This window comes from Bradysia coprophila (genome assembly GCF_014529535.1).
Source record: "Bradysia coprophila strain Holo2 chromosome X unlocalized genomic scaffold, BU_Bcop_v1 contig_79, whole genome shotgun sequence".
Classification (NCBI taxonomy): Eukaryota; Metazoa; Arthropoda; class Insecta; order Diptera; family Sciaridae; genus Bradysia; species Bradysia coprophila.
Genome location: NW_023503370.1, coordinates 142458 through 164534, shown reverse-complemented (window position 1 = coordinate 164534; position 22077 = coordinate 142458). Strand labels below are relative to the sequence as shown.

General features: G+C 35.7%; 2 protein-coding genes and 1 long non-coding RNA gene across 7 annotated transcripts in view; 1 reads left to right on the top strand and 2 right to left on the bottom strand.

Moving 5' to 3' along the window:
* The window catches only part of LOC119070332 (adenylate cyclase type 9), an 85404-nt gene that overhangs the window by 3970 nt on the left and 59357 nt on the right, over nt 1–22077 (bottom strand). For 4 of the 5 annotated variants that reach the window (XM_037174604.1, XM_037174603.1, XM_037174605.1 and 1 more), the window contains 3 exons: nt 16044–16318; nt 201–1337; nt 28–128 (listed from right to left, as the gene is read on the bottom strand). In XM_037174604.1, coding sequence (XP_037030499.1) covers nt 28–128; nt 201–1337; nt 16044–16318 — 1513 coding nt within the window. Of the gene's footprint in view, nt 1–27; nt 129–200; nt 1338–16043; nt 16319–17614; nt 17621–22077 lie in introns of all 5 variants that reach the window. The other variant, XM_037174606.1, reaches the window with a different exon arrangement.
* LOC119070333 (dynein assembly factor 4, axonemal-like) lies at nt 8734–10110 on the bottom strand. Its single transcript, XM_037174608.1, has one exon. The coding sequence runs from the start codon at nt 9983–9985 to the stop codon at nt 8834–8836; it is 1152 nt and encodes a 383-aa protein (XP_037030503.1). The 5' UTR covers nt 9986–10110; the 3' UTR covers nt 8734–8833.
* On the top strand, nt 13739–21309 carry LOC119070334. The gene is made up of 3 exons (XR_005086502.1): nt 13739–13850; nt 14406–14407; nt 21295–21309. It is a non-coding gene; the product is annotated as an uncharacterized LOC119070334 (long non-coding RNA).

The following is a 22077-nucleotide window of genomic DNA, read 5'->3' as shown; positions in this document are numbered from 1 at the left end:
TTGGAAGGGGAAAATTACAATTCAAACCTTCAACATCCTCTCCTTCATCTAACAAATAGTTATCACCCAAAAAGCTGCATGTTTGTTCGGATATGTGCACCTGTTCCGGCTTCCCGGTAGATTCCATTCTAAAATTACGAAAGAGCAAAATTATTGCAAGCATCAATCCGTGGCTAACAAAAATCCCATCTTCGCCTTACCTATTGGCCAAAGTGACATCATTACTCCAAACATCAAATTTAACACGTCGCGTTCCCACAATACCACATAGCACCGTTCCTGTATGTACACCTACTCGCATTTTCACTCCTTCATGGCGTTGAGCATCAAAGAGTCTCATCGCAGCGATCATGTCGAGTCCCATTTCGACACAACAGATTGCATGGTCAGGCCTGGGCTCTGGACAACCAGATACACAGTAGTAGCAGTCGCCTAACGTCGAAATCTTTTCACATCCGCTCGTCATACAAAGGTCATCGAATCGTTCAAACAAATCGTTCAAAATCTCGACAAGCTGCTCAGCTGTTTTGGTGGACGACATTTTGGTAAAGCCAACAATATCGGCGAATAAAATGCTCACATTGTCCATGCTATGCATGTGAAATGGTCGAAAAAGTGATTTGACATCATTCGATGTGCGGTATCGTCGTTCACGGTGCGCATGAGCCACTCGGCTATCTGGATCAAGGCCCACTTCTTTCAACAACATGTCCGCTACTTTCGGCGGCATCACGGAATGTATCATTTTCTCCTTCAGCTGTTTCTCCATCTCCAGCTGCCTGCGAACAAGCAAATTTTGTCCAACTTTCATGAATGTGCCACGCATACGAACGACATTCATGACCAGAACGTGTACACCGACTAGATGAACGCTGACTTGAAGTAAAATTCTCACCACCAAAATCTTGTAGCAAAATCCCACTGGTTTCGTACTGAAATAGTAGTTGTTACCCAGCAAATGGGTCAGAATCTCAAACGCTATGGAATACGTTGCAGCTATACCAATATTCTGCCACAGATGCAACGGAATCACCGTGTAGATTAATAAAACTATTTCCACACAAATGGCAAAATGTCCTAACGGACTGAATGCGTCTGATGTCAGCGTTAGGAAGCATAAAGATGTAACACATAACGCAACGGCCGTACATGCCGATACAGCCGTTGGATGTGCTCGATAAAATGTTGAGTATGTTAACCACAATAAGACACCAGTTAATACAGTTAATAGGCCAATTGAACCGGCTATGGGATATCTGTGATGGTCTGGTCCACTTTCGGTCAAAAAGTATATCATCCAAACGAGCGAACATAGGAGAATGTACAGTAGTGCAAATCTGAAATGATAAAAGAATTTGGTTTAGAATAATGTTTTTGTTTTTGGTATACGTTTTAAACAAATCTCTAACAAAATCATTGTAGCAGAGAATTTGAAAATGAATTTAAATCGTGCTACACAAATGACCACAGAATTTAGATAGAATGAGCATTTACTCACTACAACCACAGAAAATGAAAAAAGCTCCATTGATATGAGTGTCAGTAAAAAAGCACACGGGAACCGTCTCCGACACAGTTTGTGTTACATACATACCGTGACCTCTTTTATGTACATAATAACATCTTAACTTTCACATGTGACATCGAGTTGTTCTATCGACAAATTACATCTAAATTAGTCTAAATTAAGTTGTTTCATCTCACTATCTCGTTGATGAAACTTGAAAAGTTTATAATAACGTATCTCTCTCCAAATCATTCAGTAAAACTACGTCCTATAGTACACTATAGCGACTTGTTTGGATTTTTTTACCAGTACGCAGGGACTATTTCGGGAAAAATATTTTTCTTACTTTTCCCACATTACCCGCATTTTCCTAAATTTTCAAAAAAAAAAAAAAAAAATCTTGGAAAATTTGACAAAATTTAGAAAAATCGGGGCTTAATGTAAGAAAATGAGGGAAATGTTTTCTTAAAATTAGTCCCTGCTAGTGCGAGTATCTAACCAGATTACTTGTCAAATGTGATAAAATGTAACGGAAGGATACAAAGTTATCCGGAAGCGGTAAAAGGTAATTTTCTTATTGGTGACAACAGTTGTTGGTATTACTAAAGTTTCAATATCAAATGTAATGCGAAATGTATTTCCATAGAGCTTTAAAAATGTTTAAGTGAGAAAGCGAACCACTCTACTAGTTGACAAAGAATTTTCTTATCGGTTTTGGCTTTGTATGAAAGTTTTAATTGTCGTTGATACTTCTTTGATGTCCTCTATTGACAAAGGTTTTTTGCTGTTTTTTTTTTTTGAATAACAAAAATTAATGTATCGCATGTTCGTGACGACAGCTAGTCTTTGAACGTAAATTGTAAGGCCATTTCTTATCATTTAACAAGTCCTATAAGTTGAAAGCCGAATTCTGAAGATCTTTTGGCCGAACGTCATGTCAAACGAAGATTTGTGGCGCATAACCGGTGTTGAGAACATGGCATTAATGATCAGGAGAAGAAAGTGGAATTGGATAGGACACACTCTATGTAGACCCAGTGAAGACATAGCGAAAGCTGCGCTAGATTGGAATCCACAGGAAACAGGAAGAGAGGTCGTCCAAAGATTACGTGGAAAAGGACAATCATCGAAGAAGCCAAGGACCAAGGAAAGACTTGGAGCGAAGTGGAAGCCTTGGTGCTGAATCGTGTGCGATGGAGGCAATTTGTTGGTGCCTTGATAATTTGAGATGATAATTTGAGACAAAGAAAGTGTTACTTTTGCACAGGGAGAAAATTTAAAATTTTCAAGTGATCCCTGAGGACTCTTTTTTTTAATTTCTCGCAAAATCAGTACAAAGTTTCTACGTCACAGTGAAAGGCTAAAGCTCGGGAACAATGTAACGACTGAACGAAATTAGAATTACTCATGCACTTCTTTCATATTTGATGAATGTACAGAATGGGAATAAAAAAAAATCGTTAGAAGTGTTCACTCGAAAATCAGTAGGATAGAATCGCTTAATTACAACACAACATATGTTGGAAATAATTTCGTCGTATTTGCAAAGCCTGGCCTTGCGAGAAATTAAATACAAAAAAGTAATAATAACATTATGAAAGCTTTTAAAGCCGTACACGCGCTTACCTTTCATTAACAAAGGAAAACCCAGAAATTTGCTCGTTTCCCAAAAATAATAAGTTGCAAGTCATAAAACATTTACTGTTCCACTGAATTTATGTTGTGTACACAGTGTATGTTGTACATACAGTGCGGCGGGGCTTAGGCTATTATTTTATACGATTCATTATTATTAGTGAATTTTCTTTGCATACAATTTTCGCTTCTTTTTTTGTCTTCTGATTCACATTACAAACTGATTATTTTGTGTTTCGCAAAAATTATAACAATTTTTTCGGTTAATATTTTCTCCCATGTCCGAAAAAAATTCGGTTCGCTGTTTTCCATATAGATTTTATGCGATGTTTTTATTTTCACGTAATATTTACTTGCAAAACCCATCTCAACAGCATTATTGGATAACCACACATAAACCAATTTATGCCGAGTTTTATTTTTATTTTATTTTTATTCCCATACACTCGGGGTATATGTAAGTATAATAATACTTACAACGATTCTTTTCATACCCGTACGATATAACCGGATCTTATCGCTTCACCGATTCCGTAAAAAGTATGTTTAAAAAAATTGAAGTACAAGATTTGACATCAACCGATTAAAAATATCTGCTTTGATCGATGGAGGTAATAGACCCGATAATAATACTGGTCATATGCTTGCCGTCTGAAACAGGTTAAGTTTGCCAAAAATCCAATTTATTTTCGAACAAGACAGGTTTGGTGTCATTAAAAAGGGGAGGAAACGGGTTTCAAGACAAAATACTTCTTGCTTAGGTTAGTGAAGGATCCAAGCTCAAAAGTCCACCATTGCTCCTGACGTAGGCCATAAAAGTTTTTGAATTTCGAGCTCCATTCAAGAACCATAATTTGTCGACATCATTGTGAAATTTCATTGTGTTCTACCTCCTTTTTGTCATGAGATAGACGAGCTAAACACAAGAATATTTTACGTGTAAAAATTGCAATAACACCCTAATTGTTGTTGTTGTAGAACACCCTAATGCGCCATATGAACCCGTACCCGAGTAAAAAAAAAGTCTCAAAGGTTCGTAAAGAGACGTCTCACGTCTCACAATACAAAGGATTTACCTAGTTTATATACGTAAGCCCAGTGCGATACGCACACTACAAATAATACCAAGAAATATTTCGATGAACATACAAAGCTTGAAGTCTATGCATATTACAACGTACTGCGAGTTGTAGGCTTAGTGCAATTACAAAATTCAGTACGAAGTTAATAAATCATTACTTAGTGAATATCCGAAATATTTAACGTTTTCTTTATACAAACATCGCTGTTTGTGATGGAAGCGTTTCTCCTCATAAACTCTATTACTTTCTTTTTAGGACCAATTCTCTAGGTGCCGTACTCTACGAGATAATGTTGAAACAATAAAACTGAAACACAACTCTTGTACGTTTTGGTTTTTGAGTTGATACTTACGTAGATTAATGCGGAAAAAAAACTTGAAAACCCGCTCGACCGATTTTGTACATATTTGTAGTCCTCTCGATTTCCCTGGTTGTTTAGGGGATTTTTTCGCAATTTTGGGTTTGTGCATTTTCCATTGTAATCTCAATCAATATAGACTAATCATTAGAAAACGCAGCATGTTGATCCCATCAGCGCAAAATTGCTCGCGTGTTTTCGACCTTCAAATTCTCTTGAATTCTAATCCCACATAAAAAAAAATGAATCGTACGGGTCTTGCCTGTCGTGCCTAATCGGCTTTCTTTCTTGTTCCTTTTCTTTTTCTTAGGAGTACTCAAACTGATTGACGTGACTCGGTAATATTGTTTATTTCCTCATTCATTGCTGCCATTTTTCGACATAAGTACAAACCAACATCTATATTTACAAATATTCTGATCATAAGCAAAATAATAATACAGAGAACTGATTGAATTCGTATGGATGAGTACAACGTACATAACATATAACCGAACAAGACCCTTGAGGTGAAAGATACCGATAAATTTTTCTCTATTATTTTGCGTGCTTATAGATACACAACTTACATATATACACTGTTTCGAATGAAGAATAAAAATAAATAAATAAATTTCGGCATTATAACCATCCATTCTCATCTATATCTCAGGAGAGGATATTTGATATTCTATTCGAATTGTATAAATGAAAAATTTAAATAATTTTTTTTTCTTTATGAAAGCTCTTATACCGTCTAGATAAAACGTGGATTATATTCGGAAAACTTTGAAGTAGAAGCAGAGAGAGTAAAAAAATTCCTATTGACTTTGAATTGATGATTAGTGAGACGGTAATAGCAAAATCTTGATGCAAAATCCATCTGATACAAGATGCTGCTACTATGGAAACGGTTGTTGAATTACACTACACTACATCCAGTATAACATCCCATCCTTATGAATATATTCAATCAACTTTGATATGCAAACGAAAAAGAAATTACATCACGAGACGTCTAACACAGAGAACCTCAGAATATTTACAGACATGCTTCTCATAATATAATACGCTGTGCCGTTTTGAATTGCTCTCATTCTTTTCGCCATACTTTCGAAACTATTTGTTTTCGTCGATAACGTTTTTCAAGTTCATTGTCATTAAATGAAACAAAAAAATTGATCGGAAAACTTTATTCGCATCAAAATCTGAGTATAAAATTTGTGCTTTAAAATGCAATCAATAAAAACGATTGTCGTAATGATAATGATGATGATGATAGCGTTGATGGTAACATACAAAAAATGTCTCATGAATAAAATGGCAACATTAAACCGAGAGCTGTTTATTCCGGATTGGATTTATGATGGATAGCTCGCTATATATATGTTGTTCAATGGTTTGATGTATCACAAACATGCCGACCTGTCGTTATAAATATTTTTTTTTTCAAAAAAAATCAAAACGCATACGCTTACAGGTGGGTCGTTAACGATCATCGTAACACCATCAATCATTGGTTCCTTTTTAATCCATTGACAATGAATTTTATGTGAAATTATTATTTTATATTCAAAAATAAAAATCTTTGCTTGTTGTTGAAGTCAGAATCAGAATGGTATACCGGGTTCTCATCTGTATAGCATAGATAATATGGTGAATCGATAAAAAAACAAGGCATCAGAACAATCGGAGCGTTTGCTGCGACTTAGCCCCGTACAACCCGTAATCCTATTTCGTCCGCAACCATAATACGTCCGTAGCCCTAATAAGCCCGGAACCCTAATACGTCTACAACCATCTAATGCGTCTGTTACCAAAATGCAAGTCAAGTTGGGCATTGTCAAATTTACTGAAACTGTTCATTTTTAAAATTGCGCATAGCGCAATTACGAAAGCCCGTACGAAGTACCTTTCAAATAAAACCAACAATTTACGACATTATTTTAGAAACCCAAAATTTTTTGCCAACTTTCCATTGGGTATTCAATTACCTCTCAAATGTAACAAAAACTAGCAAAATCGGTTGAGATTTACTCGATTTATGTGCAAAAAGCACTTAGGGCCGAGTAGCGGCCTTAGTCCAAGGACCCAAATTTGAAACTTTTTTTGCCATCATTCTATTCGGCATTCAATTATCTCTCAAATGAAACAAAAACTAGCAAAATCGGATGAGATTTACTCGATTTATGTGCAAAAAACACTTAGGGCCGAGTAGCGGCCTTAGTCCAAGGGCCCTAATTTGAAACTTTTTTCGTCACGTTCTTTTCGGTATTCAATTACCTTCCATAAAAAACTAAAACTAGCAAAATCGGATGAGATTTACTCGATTTATGTGCAAAAAACACTTAGGGCCCATTCACAAATTACGCACGCTCTTAAGGGGGGAGGGGAGGTTTGACAAAAGCGTACGCTTCATTCATTTTTGGATTTTTCTCCATACATTTTCGCGTGCAAGGGGGGAGGGGGGTCTGAAATTTCGAATTTGGTGCGTGCGTAATTTGTGAATGGCCCCTTAGGGCCGAGTAACGACCTTTGAGCCCTCCCAACAAGCCCACGTTGCATCTTACCCAAAAACAATGTTCAGCAACTTTGTTCTACTCGTCAATACCTTTCATTTGATATATCACAAGCAGCTATTGCGTGCGTATTTCGGTAGATATCGTCGAAAGACTGAAAAACACCTATAGGGCCCTAACTCTGGAGGGGCCGATCCTACCATGCCCATTTTCGAACTTGACCTTACTTTTGTCGATACCAGTCGGGAAAAAAAAGAATTTTGAAGAAAGGTTGTGATTTACTCAAGCTAGAGGGGTCACGGACGGACGGACGGACATTTTTTTTATTGCTGATTCGTCATCTATGAACATAACCAAATGCTTTGCCCATACTGTCTGCTTCCAATTCGACGTGTTACAAACGGCATATTAATCTTATAAGCCCCCAGTACTTCGTACGGGGCTAAAAATATCCAAAAAGTAGGTAGTCTAGAAGAACAGCAAACGATTACTTTGACCTAGGTCATGATGCTCCTTCTGTTCTGTCCGCGATTTCACTTCAAGTTGAGCGAATTATTGGTTGAGAACAAAATTTTTACTTTGAAGTGGCCAAAAATTTGTAAAACTAGTTTTGTTATTACTGGTACACACGCCAGCACATGAGAGAAACCAGCACGTGAAAAGTGAACGCATCCTCAGCTCTCTCGTGAGAGAGAGTAGTATTTCTGAAATAAAAACCGCACACCTCTAGGATCGAACACGGGCCATCTCACGCGTCGGCTCATGACAATTCATGTGAGCTAAAGCGTTCTTACATGAAGTACGGTAATTGTCGAATAGTATTTATCTGCTCTTGTTGTACCAGTTACTTTTATTTGTTTTGAAGCTATGAGAAGCTTGTAAATTAAGACGTCCAAAATACCTCATGGATCCAAGCCTCCTGGCCCGAGATATAGCTTCTAGAATTTTCATTCCATGCAAAGGACTTTGATCCAAATTCGACGTAATAGCAAAACAAACTTTTCCCGACATTTTATGACCAGCCTCTTTGTACCCATCGGAAAATGTTTGAAAAATGCCTAACTCGTAAATCATGCTCCACTTAAAAATTGGCGCGCGGGGTAAAAAGTTCTTCTAGAAAATGATCAGTGGGTTATTCTGCCATGGAAAACTGTGCTGTTTGATTTTTATTTTATTTTTTAAACGATCCATCCTAGGAGATAAGCAATTGGATAGTGCAAGATTGAATTCAAATTTGACAACTAGAAATATGACAAAGTTTCTTCGTGCGGAAAATTTCCTTGCATTTGTAGTATATGTTGCCGTAATAACAACTGAATGCAAAATCCTTGTGGCATTCTAATTTTGCTTTAAAATAAAGGAAAAAGAATGAATTTCTTGTCGTCGCATCGGATTTAAAAGTTTTTCAAGCTATTTTTGGTATGGTAAGGGTTTCCAGCAATTTTGTCAAGAATGCAACAGCAAAACTATGCTTCTATTGGTAAAAGGAATTTCTTCACACACACAGAAACGTACGTACGCAAGGTAGAATTAGGTCGACGTATAAGTCTTTCCTAGGTGTCGAACTTTTTGGAGATTATATTTCAATAATTTATATGTACTGGTTGTATTCCACACATTGAATTGCACTGCACATCGAGCAAATATGGAACCTTGAAATAAAATTTGGTTCTTTGGTTCAAGGTTTTATTTAGAATTGTTATATCAAAAAAACATTGGTTGTAACCGATTGTTACAAAAAAGAGTCTGAATTTCATTCCACAGCATTCCGTTTATCCAATTCGCACTTTACCATTTCAGCATCACGTTTCAACTCTTCATCGTCAGGTGTCAACTTCATCGCAGCTACTAATTCATCGTATCCCTGTTTAAGCATTCCCAATTTGCAAAGCGCGGCTCCGCGACGAGCCAAACAAATGGCTCTCGCTTTGGCATTCAACAGCAGAGCTGGAGTGATTAAGTCATAGGCGGCCGAACAGTCTGCCACACATTTGTAGTAATTTCCCATCTGAAAATGAGCTGCAGCACGATTCAGATACAGTTCGAAGTATTTTGGATTTGTCTTAATCGCAGTCGAAAACGCTGATATTGCAGCCAAAAAATTTTTCTTGCTCAAAAAATCGTCACCTTTGTCTTTCAGCCATTGCGGGTTGCGTTCTTCGGGTCGCAGATCTTCTTCAACGAAACCGGTAGCCTTACGTGCCTCATGCTGCTTCATAAGCCACTCTTGTTCAGCTGCTTCTTGAGATTCCCGTTGAGGTGTTGGAAAGTGACGAGCTGAAAATTTAACTGTGATATTTCCGGCTGTACGGATAGAGTTAATATTCGGCGGTGATGAATCGTCGATGGTTTTTGTTCGTTGCTGATGATGGACAGTGTCGCCAGTTCTCATGTCTAATGCAATTAGCTTTTCTTTCTTATTCTTGTGGATGTCTTCTAATTTCTTGACGATTTCCGATTTCCTCAGACCGTCTATTTCCTCTCTAATTTTCGCCTCCCTATCAACCTCTTTGTGTATTTCACTTCTTTTCAATTCACATTTTTTGTTCCATCGATCTTCCGCCTTTTTTTCGGCTGTTAGCTGAGCGCATTTAATCGCTTCCTTTTTCTCGTCCAATCTACTTTCTTTGGAACAATTCAATTCCAAGCTATCCCAGTGCTCTGCTGTTTTCTTAAATAAAATGAATTTCGCTTCGTTTTCTAAAATTTTACACCGACTATTCGTCTCATCAATTGGATGGAGCAACAACACTTCGAAGTAAAACGGTGAACAATTGATCTTGATAAACGTTTCATAAGTGAATATATCCACAGCTGGGTGTTTGTGTACGCCTTTCAATGGAACTTTTACAACAATCTGATTATCCGTTTGGGACCAATTGTAGTCTTTTATCAAAATTGGCATTCTTATGCGACTATCGTACACCGTTGTACCGGTCGACTAACTTGTTTATGTATTCAATTACGAAATAAAACTGAGGATTTCGTCCACAATTCTCCTGCCATTGTTGAATGAAAGTTTAATCAATAAATCCTTGGCTACTTATTGTAACATAATATACACAGTCAACATGGTATGAATTATAGTACTTCAACAGCTGCTTAAAATATGGCTTAGCTTATGGGCTGGGCATAACCAATATTTTGCAGAATATTTTTAAAAAAATTATTAGTATAATAGAGAATCGAGATTTTAAGAGTAGGTATAGCAATGTGAATACAAAAATTAATTATTTAAGTTGTGCGTTGTCATGTGATTTTACTTTAATTAGTGCACGGCGTTTCGCTCTCTTGAGCTTTTGACTATCGATATGTGAAATTGAAAACTACGAAGCTACCGGAATTCTGAATGTCATACTCAGAGTATTCTGTACAATGTTTGAATGTTTGTGGGGAACTATAATCGTCCTATGTTTTAGGAAATGTCCAATGAAATATTGTTGTTAAAAATATCATACACTGCGGTCAATTATGGGCTGTTTTCAACGAACGAAGAGGAAGGGGAGTTAGAACCTCTAGGAAAATTGTTTAAAATTTACGGACGCGCATGAGCCTAATGGACTTTATTTAGAACTTTTCTACGGTGTATCAGCGTGCCATAATACCAAATTTTAACTTTGTTTTTTTTTTCCCTTAATTTTTTGTTTTGTTTCTTGTTTTGTTTCACCAGAAAAAAAGGAGTAAATTCTTTAAATGGGAACATTTAGGTCAAAACTTTTGGTTTCGCATAGCTCGTAAGAATGTGAAAAACAATGCGATCCATGCAAATCATACTATAGCAATATATATATATGTTAAAAATGAGAAAACAATAAAAAAAAATCATTTTTAGTGGTTAAATGCTCGAAAATGTAATTTGCTGAACATTTTTATTACATACTGGAAAATGTTCTAGCTTCGTTGTACCATAATAGTATCCACTTGTGACTGTTGTTAGGCTATTAATACTGGAATGTTTTATAGTTGAAATTTTACTACACCAGTGCTGTATTATTAAATATGTAATAATGCGGGTCACCTCATTCCAAACAAAGCATAATTATATGATTCATTTAGCATGTTTAACGGGTCTCCATACTTTCTGTGTTTGAATATGGATAAAATGGAATTTATTTATTTATATTTATAGAAAAACCATGTTAGACAATTCCTCTGGGTCCTTCTGGCGTGTATCTGAAAATAAAATACACGCGAAGCGAAAGCAACACCAATTACACTCTTTAAATAGAGAAAGCATAAGCTGGCTCTGTTTGGTTTCGTTTAATTAAGTTGAATAAATTATTAGTCCTCATTATCTCGAAGAGGTTTTATATTACGAATTTAGGGTGTACTTGTTTTGCACTGTGATAACATGACAACACGTTCTCGGATGACATGTTTGGTCGAACATGTTTTGGTCCGTATGGATTTAAGTGATTGTTGGGTGTGAGTGTGTGCCGGTCTCGTCTTAATAGCCAATGTGTTTTTAGCGATTGGACCAATATTCAAAGGAAAGTTCTGTTAATGAGATGGCAATCATTTCTAATTTCTGTAGAAATAGCGCGCCACTGACGTGCTGACTAAATAAACCGATCCGGCTAAGCGAGCGTCGTGACTGTCATAACTTCGTCAATTGAACTCATTCAATAATGACGATGAATACATATAAAATTGATGTGCGTTACGAATGTGAATGAAAATTGTTAGGTAATTGGACAGAAAATGTACTATTTCCTGACGAGCTAGACCTTAAAAAAGGTAATCTTTTAACAATCAGTCAAAACTCTTTAAAAGAGTAGTAATGCAAATCCCCGTCCATACTTCCAAAACAACTGATATTATTTTAGGGTACGCATTCTGCGCATCAACGCAAATTTCGAATATCTTTTTAGACCCGTACGAAGTACTGGGGTCTTATAGGTTTGCGCATACGTTTGTAACACGTCGAATTGGACTACCTGAGTAAGGGGAAACCGATTGTGGTTGTCTAGAGATGCCAAATCCGCGAAAAGAAAATGTCCGTCTGTCCGTCTGTCTGTCTGCACGATAACTTGAGTAAAACGCATCCGATTTTGAAGATGAGTGATTTTGGATCGACCCCTCCCGAGCTGTGGCCCAATAAGTGCTTTACGGTTTTTCGAAGATATCTCCGGACATTTAAACGTTAAACTTGTAAGTGATACGTCAAATAAAAGGTATTTACAATGCCGATCGACACAAAAAAAGTTTATGGAAATCGGATGTCCGACTCGTGAGTTAGACCCCTTGGTGTGAAACAGGCACAGGGCGGGAAGCAGTTTTTGCTTGTAGGTCGGCCAAATTTGAACATATTTCGTCTGTTTTCACTTTATTAGATAGGTATTGACCGTACCAATCAGGGAAAAAAAAGTTCATGAAATTATGTTCTCCGGAGCGTGAGCTAGGACTCTTGAAGTGAGCTCTTATCTGGCTACTCGGAAGTACAGTGAACGTGGTGTATTTTGAGAATATCTCGAGTAAATTTTGACCGAATTTCATGAATTTTTTTTTTGTTTGAAAGGTATTAACGAATGTAAAGCGTCGGTACTATTTCCGGTCTCCTAACAAAATGGCTGCCGGCGGCCGTATTGGATTTTAGTAAAAACGATATAAAGTGGGAAAATTTGTACTTAGATAGTTTCTGTTAACATGGAAATAATTAGTTATGTGTGTGGGGTTTCAGGGATTCCATATATGGACATCTATATATACCTATATACAGCTATATTGAGCTATATACAGGCATATAGAGCTATATAATAGCATATATTTATCTGTGAAATGTTTATTTATAGTGAAATTTGACTTCGTACGGGGCTGTCTATATTGCCTCCGGCAATTTAGTTGTATATGATAACAAGGCAAAGAGTGGATAATGTAACTGATTTTAAAGGGAGAATAGTTTTTCAGCAGAGAAGAAAATGAAGTAAGAGAAATGAAGAGTTTCACATTAAAGGCTCTTGATACGAATAGGAGTTTCGTACGGGTCGGCGTTAGCTATGTTTTTGTAATGCGACCAGCGTCACAGGTGTTATGCAAAATTGTGCCCATGAATACGGGTGTAAAAATGCACACAATTACAAGCAATGAAATTTTGTGGTTGACCTTCAGAGCAGCACAAAAACAGATACCGAAACCGAGATCAATTACAGATGCTGAACAAGATGCTTCCAAGCAAATTTTTTTTCTTCACAAATACAATATTGGAAATTGGAACTACGAAATTGCGGTTAGTTCAATGCTTTTTTTAGACGTAAATTGTATAATAACCATGAATGATAAAATGAGTTAAGTTGGTTTTATTGTTCGTCTTTGAATATGAAACCATTTCATAAAAAATTAATTGAACTTCTGTTTTATTAATGTAGACTGATTACAAATTGACATAATATATGCAACTTCAACTAATTTCAAATGATATGACTGTAAAATTCAAGGAAAATGCTTAATCTGATACCACATATGAATTAGTTAAACGGTACGTGTCATATTAGCGAATTATAAGAAGAATGGAATTTTATTCATTTACTTTCGAATATTTTTTATCAGTAATAGTGACTGAAATAATCTAGAACTTAGAATTTGAAGTGAAATTATGAGAGAAGTTGAATCAATGAAATTAAATCTGAAATAAAATTTTGGTGCCGTGGCACCGAACTTGGACCCGAACCCAAAATCTCCACCTTGCCGGGGTGTTGCTCTAACCAATTGAGCTACCGTGGACATTTTAATTTCAGATCTAATTTCGAACCGTTGTTACATTACTGAAGCTTGTATATGTAGCCAAACCGTGTGTATTTTATGCCAGTAATATGGGCTATTGTGCACAGATATTACTTGTTTCTAGCATTTACACATTTACGCATTTACTTTCGTTTTCATTAGGTTTTTATTTGTTTTAAACTATAAAAACACTTTTACTGACATTATTCAGCAGCCTACTTGAAACGGAGCTAAATAAAAAAAAATTCATTTTTTTAATAATTCGCTTATGTGACACGTCTCGTTTCGGCATTCAATTATTTTTCGATTACATGTAGAAACTACAATAAATCGTTGAAGTCACAGTCCACGGTGAGGATTAAAAATTTAAATAAACGAGTAAGTTTACATCCAGGTTTTTTTCATAAGTGAGTTGGGGGAGGGAAGTGCTGCTCAAGTAAACACGTTTTAGCGAAATCCCCTGAGCTATTCTTGAGAACCAGCGTCAGCCAGTGCTTGTGAAACAGTGAGGACTTAAGACTTACGTTGGAATTGGTAGAGGGACAAATTATAAGATTCACAGTGTAAAAATTATGGCTCTCGACAATTTCTTTATTGAGCAATAGTAGTTAAAAGTAAAAATTTCAACATTTTAAAAGACTGATATCTCCCTTACGAAGCAACAGAGGAAGCTTTTTATCACCATTCAAAGGTTTTCTCGGTTGCTTCGCAAAGGAGATATCTCCTTTACGAAGCAACAGAGGAAGCCTTTGATCACCATTCAAAGGCTTTCGCGGTTGCTTCGCAAAGGAGATATCAGTCTTTTAAAATGTTGAAATTTTTACTTTTAACTACTATTGCTCAATAAAGAAATTGTCGAGAGCCATAATTTCTACACTGTGAATCTTGTAATTTGTCCCTCTACCAATTCCAACGTAAGTCTTAAGTCCTCACTGTTTCACAAGCACTGGCTGACGCTAGTGCTGGTTCTCAGGAAATGGGATTTTCCTCACATTTTCCATTTGAAGAGACACTCGGTTAGCTCTCGAAATTCATTCGGGTTATTATTGGTTGGTATTTGAAAACCCATATTTAAAGAAGAATGGCTAGCAGGGTTTAAGTTAGGATTGAGAAAAAAAAAATGTCGGTCTGTACACCTCTACTTTTCATCCGAAAATGAAATTAAATTGTCAGGACAGTACAGCATCAATCTATCAATTCACTTTGCATTCGTTCAATATATCAACAAAATTTAAACTTAGTCAGAAAGAATTCGCTTTTGTTTCGATCGCATTCTCAATGAATTTAAACTTCGGAAAACAGAGAGAAACTAAAGACAAACAAGCCAAAACGAACCGGTACGGATAACTGATGTAATCCAAAAAGTATAAAAAACTGAGTGGTTCACAGGAACATATTTGTTTCTTCAATCTCCACATACCTTTCGACTCGTCGATAGCTTCAAAGATATATATGAATAAATTTGCGAAATTGCGCCATGAATATATTTCTCGGGATTGTAAACAAGCCAACGTAAATCGATGGTCGAGAAAATATTTAAAATAAATTTCCCATTTTTCGCAGACATTGGAGAAACTTATATAAGTAATAGCCGCACTTCTGCGATACAATTAAATTTACATATTTTAAATGGCTCCCATCGAATTAATGGCTCTTGAGTAGGAAAAAAAACTCTCCCAAACTAAGTGCCAGCTCGAATGTGAAAAATGAATAATGTGTTTCACTTCCTAATTTCATGTTTTCACTTTCAAAAATCGGCCCAACGTATACCAATCAACAAGAAGGTGGGAAAATCTACCGCAAGAAAAGCAAAACATCAAAATGTCGGAAGAACGCAGAGCACAAAGTAAAAAAAAAAATATAAAAATTACAAATATACGTGCAAACACCCCGTATACCTACGTTCTACGAAATTCGCCTACCCACTATACATCATCCAGCACGTATAATGTACACTCGTCGCTTAAATTATACAAAATAAACATATTCAGGGACGTGATTATGTTTATCGAGTTGAATACAGCCCAAGTTATACACTAAAGGAATATTCTAGTCGCAACAACAACAAAAAGCTTTAAAAGATGACAAGTCCGAACAATTTTTTTTTGTCATTTCTCCGTACACCACACATATCCTGAAGTCTATGGCAACATAAAAGTGGGCATGTACATTTGAAAAAAATAAAATGCCACGGATTGTCGAACCAATTTGACAAATAAATAAATAAATCGCAGTAAACTCACCGAAATCTTAACCGAATTTGCGGAAAAACGCTAGCTTGATACTGTCCCTCCAACACAGCCGAATCGAAACATGGATCCAACCATGACTTTGAGGCAGCCCGTTCAAATGCCACAGGTAGCATAACACTGCAACATGAATGTCTCCGTCCGGTTTGCGATAAATATGTTTGGATGTAAGGAGCCAGTGCTATTTGAATGTCTTCTTCCGACACATGACGACTGTTTGCCAGTACGCCGGGAGGCATTGTGGTGAAGCTCATTGATTCTCGTTGTGACTGTAAAATGACGAGACAGAGAAGAAAAAAAAAATTAAACTTTTTATCAACTTCCAATGAAATTAACACCAAAACACATTAATTAAGCAGCACCACCGACCAAAAAAAAGGACAATCTTCCTCTTTGCAATTAAAGTTCGGTGCAAATATTTTCGTATTCCATTATTGTGTGCTTGAAATGGGATTAGGAATGTTAATTTATTGATGACTTGTTCGCTTTGATGAGATCGGGCTCGGGATTATTATATATATATGGTTCGTTTGTAGAATGGTTTTCAGACATTTCAGTTTAATAAATAGAAAACATTTTTATATATTCTGTCTGGTCAATTACCTTAATACTTATATTGTGTTATGGGGATCGAGAGAAGTACAAGAGACAGAGAGGAAAGCTCTATTTTTGTCCTTAATCTATTTCTGCTTGTGGCTATGTATATTTTTAGAATTTCATTGTGTTAATATTCGGATACAGCGTCGTCCGAAAAGGAAAAGTGGATATAGTCGTGGATTTTATATACACAACACACATCTGTCTATGATAATCGTATACAGCAGAAAATCGAATTTTCATTTTATTAATCTCGTTTAAAGGTTTATCAACTTGGTCAATTGATGAAAAAGATATTTTCGTTGAATTTATGAAATTGTTATTTGGGAAAAGAAAATTATTCGTGACGCATATACCATGAGAACGTATAGACGTGTAAGCTTTAATGTTTTGCGTTTTGAATTTTGAAATTACAATTTGGGTTCAATAAATATTGTGGATTTTACGTTTATTTTGTAAGTTGTTCTTGATGTTCCGCAGATGATACTATAGCAATAAGCGATTCGCGATTCAATAAGCGAATAAATGAAGATACTCGACTCGACAAAAAATTCGCCTCTGATGGGCCAATGTAATTTAATTTTTGGGGTAAATTCATTTGCAATTTAAAAAAAATAACTGCAAAGGACTAGTTCAATTTTAAATTTCAAGTGTAACAAGACAAGCCTTACCCCACATTAAAAAAAATTGTGAAAAATTAATTTGACGAGTAATCTAATATTTAACGTCTCGACTGAATAATAATTGGAATTTGCACTTTTTTCCTTTAACTTTTCACAATTTTGTTTGTTTTATATACTTTGGATGAAACCTAAATGCTGAAAACTATATCAAAAATGCAAAACATATTAGAGGCTCCGAACGTGTAAAATTCTAATGAGATGAATTATTATTCATATTTCGTGTGAAGTGAATATAAAAATTGTTTTGCAGGAAAAAACACACACACACACACAGAGAGAGTCTACGATAATCTATAAGGCCATGGGTGGAACTGTGAAACTATTATCAAACTGTCGATAATGGCATATGAAACAGTTTATCGGGGTTAATGCCTTGGAATAAAATTATTTTCAGAGCCGTTACACTCAATAAAAATGATAATTTGTTCAGGCGAAAAACTTACTTGCTAATTGTTTACCGAGACTAAAGAAGTGGATCGAATCTGAACGATCAACAAACAGATCTGAAATTCATGTCGATGTAGTCCATTTCGAAGAAATCCCATGACCCAAAACTAAATTGCCACAACAGATGATAAGTGATGCATCAGTAAGTTAATATCTCTCGACAGATAAATTCGTTAAAACATAACTGTATATTATAACCTCTTTCATATCCACCCTCTAACAACATCTACCAACAGACCTTCGAAAATAGTATATGAGGCTCGTCCTATTTATAAAAAAAAATCGGTCGAACTATCGCAATTCGTTTTAAATTGACTAGGCGTGCACGTGCACAACCTTAAGACACAATGATTGATATCGTTAATAACTAATAAATCGGACATTGTACAATTACCCCGTTTTTTATATCTTAAACTCACGATAAATAGGTCGCGTATTTGAAAGCCTTAGATATTCTGAATTTTTGTAAAAAATTAAACACTTTTCTGAAAAAACCCATTAAAACTACTATTTTAGTGTAACTTCCCATCACTTCCCTTATTTTAACCGATTATGTTTCAATGCTTACCGGCACTCACATTTTCAGACGAAAACTTAGTTGATATAGTCCTACCTGGACTATATAGCTCAGAGGAAGATCTAATTTGAACTGTGGAGGAACACTTCACGATTTCAGTCAAGGTTATTTAACAGCTAAATTTATGGGCCCAATTTCCGTCGGGGCTGATTAATTTAATAGATGTCAGTCGGGCAAGGAAAGAATGAGGTATTCTGGTAAAACTTCGTTACTGGGAAATATTTTCGCCAAAAATTTGGTTATCGGGAAATGTGGCGTTCGCCAAACAAACCACTATGAAATATATCGACCGGAAAGTCCGTTTTACATTTTTTGGTTACGAGCGAATTCTCATTCACCTGGAAGAACACATTATTTCCATACCCGGTCAGTTAACCGGACCAGCTGCGATGTTACTGTAAAGCTATAAAGTCACCCGGATTTTGACAGCGTTGAAAGGGTTAGTCCAAATAAATTGAACGAAGAGCTATTCAATTTATCAGTGCAGAAAGAAATGAGCTATTGCGAAAAATGTGTCACAAACGGTTAGTGGATGCTGATACGGATTTCTTTAGTTCCGAAACAACTCGGAGACTCGCTTTACGTCATGTAGTGAATTACTTTCGCAGCATCCAATGAAACCTACAATTGTTTATTCAATTTCTGTATGGAATTTTCTATTTCTGATTTAATATTTCAAATATTGTTCTAATAAAACTGAAAACGGCCAGGAATCAAGCGTACAATGCAAGCACATATGGTTGAAACAATGAGTTCATTTTGTATTAATTACAAGGTAAGACAACAAAACACACGACCCAATTTACTAATTGGCAAAATTATCCGCTCGTCCCTATATAATGTACATAAGTTGGTGCCTACTGTTTATACACGCACAATGCACAATGTTATATATTTCTAGTTTGAATGGAGGCGCACTCGTTTGATTATAAAAATAAACCGGAATTAAAATTTAATATCGCCGAGCGTAAATTTAAAAGCTTTTCGCTATTTTTAACCATTTCGAGATTATATTTGGTGCATGTTTGTACGGAAAAGAATGCTTTTGGTTTATTATAGTAATTTAATCTCGTCACTGTGTTATTAACAGCGTATTGTCTATGCAAATAGGCACCATATCTGCACATTGTTTAATACTATTATCAAAATTATGATCTTATCATTTTGCTTCAATATCTTTTCCATTAAAATTTTACAGCACTGTGCCTCGAAAATAGAAACAAAATATTCGGGCCTCGGTTTGTGAAACATATTGCGCCAACATTTTGACGCTATCATGATTTAAAGCTTTTTAATGAAAACAACAATGGGGGCCCTTTGATTCTATACAATTGGAAATTGGGTTGATGATGCAGAACCAAATTTTGAGAGTGTTTATCTTTTTGGTGGTTGTATAGAGTGCATGCGGGTCTTCTGATTTCCACCTCGCTTGATCATTTGAACGGGTGCTGAAATAGCTTGGAACATGAGACGTAAGTCAATTATTGTTCCATTGAACTACAATGGTGTTCGAGCAGTAAATTTAGCTTGCTTGAATCAACAATTTCATTTTATCCATCTGCTAAAAGCAAAACTATAAAGACAACGAAAAAAAAACACTCAATTGTACGATATCGGTGATGGTCAAATAAACACTTAATTCGGTTTACATGATAGAAAAGGCATCACGGAAAACTAGACGTAAACTACTATACAAGTTTCTGTAGAATCTAATGAAGTTATAGCTATAGTTTTGTCAGACGAAAAGTGTTCGAACATCTTACGGTATTTCACTTTGCCCGGGAATAGTTCTTCCAACTGTTTGTCTCTTCTATAAATACGGTTCATACATATATGACTTACAAAAAAAAACATTTTGTTCACCACCAATTGGTATATTTTAACGTGACATGTTTTATTATTGACACAAAACTTTTGGAATATAATATAGACAGGCAGGGCGGTTATGTACTACGTTCCATTTTCCATCTATTTTGATGTATTTTCTTTTCTCTTCTTCTTCGATTAAATGGAGGGATAGAAGTGTTTGTTGCTTAACAAAGAAAATTTATCGTCAAATTAATGAGAAAACGTATTTTTGAAACTTATGAGTACGAGAGAAAGTGTCAATGAGCTCTGAATGTTCTTCAAAAATTTTGTGTTTCTTTCCAGAAAAAAGACACTTCAAGGAATAACAAACAAAACGGGTAATGTTAATGTTGGTTCGAGGGAAGACAATTTTTTTTTTTAGTAAAAACATTCTCTGCCGCTACATTAGCTGTGATTTTCTTATTCTAAACTTACTGGAGACGTTCGAGGATCGAGAAAAATAAATTATTGTGATGTGATACATAATATGTCGTAAAGATAAATCTATTCGAACGCAGATTAACACAAATTAACGCTAACAATTAGTGCGAATCTTTAAGGTACGGAGTCATCTTGAAAGTGGGCAAAAGAAAGCGTGTATCTTTGATCTGTCACTACGTCTATTCATCTGTTATTGATAACGACGACAAACATAATGACAAGCTTTGGGTAATATGGTCATTTATATAGTAATATACATGTTAAAAAATTGAAGTACAAGATTTGAAATCGACCGATTAAAAATACTTGGATCGATGAAAGTAATAGACACGATAATATTACTGGTCATATGCTTCAGTCTGTAACAGATTAATACCTATTTTCATAACATAATGCCTAAAGGCACAAGTTGGGAACAAAATTATATGTAAAAAAAAATAACCTCAATTTTCGAACGTCACTTTCACGCACAAGTGTGTAAAAGTAAATGAATATTTGGGTAATGCCAGCTAATTTGAGACTTTTCGAAATATTTTCACCAAATGAAAACCGATTTCAGTAAACTTTTTTTTCCTGGAAAGCTGTTGACCAGACGCGTCGCCACACATTAGGTCGGGGAGATTCCATCATAAAATTTTTTTCTTCGTTTTAGCAAATTTTTGAAAATTATAGTTTATTCCACGAAACCTGAAACGATTTCACTAAACTTTTTTTTATAGCTGAAAGCTATCGACAAGACGCGTACTTTGCCACCAATGAGGTCATTAGCATAACGTTTCGGGGAGATATGACCAAAAAGTGTTTGTTTGTATTCGACTTTCCAAGATATTCTCAATAAATCTCAAATGATTTCTGTAAACTTGTTTCCCTGTTGAACCGAACGCTATAATTCCACATTTGCATCAAATGACACGAAATTAAATTTTTAGAAGATTTTAGGTTCATTCTGCTTCGAAGTAAGGTGAAATCACCTCGACCCAAACGTTGCCAAAATTACATTTTCTCAAATAAAAACTGAAGATCGGTGTCATTCGAAAGCTACAGCATATGATTTCACGTGAAAAATAACTTTGGCTTGATCAGGTTGATTGGGTGAGTGTTGAATTTTGACTCGTCGAGGTTACCTCGAAAAATTTTGTAACAATTTTTTTTAAACGGTTTTGAGTCAAATCAACATTTTCTGTGGGGCAACAACCACCAATTTCAAAAAAAAAAAAAATTCTGGCTATTAATAACCACCGAAAAATATCACTTTTATAGACATAACTCCCACAAATTTTGGGCTACCAACCTCATATTGTGCTTAAACCATAGCTTTCAGTGAAAAAAAGGTTTACAGAAATCAGTTTAATTTGGTGAAAAGCAACTAACCGCCGATCGACAAGTCACACTTCACAGGCTAAAAATTAGAATTCTTGTTGGCATGAAAGCACTG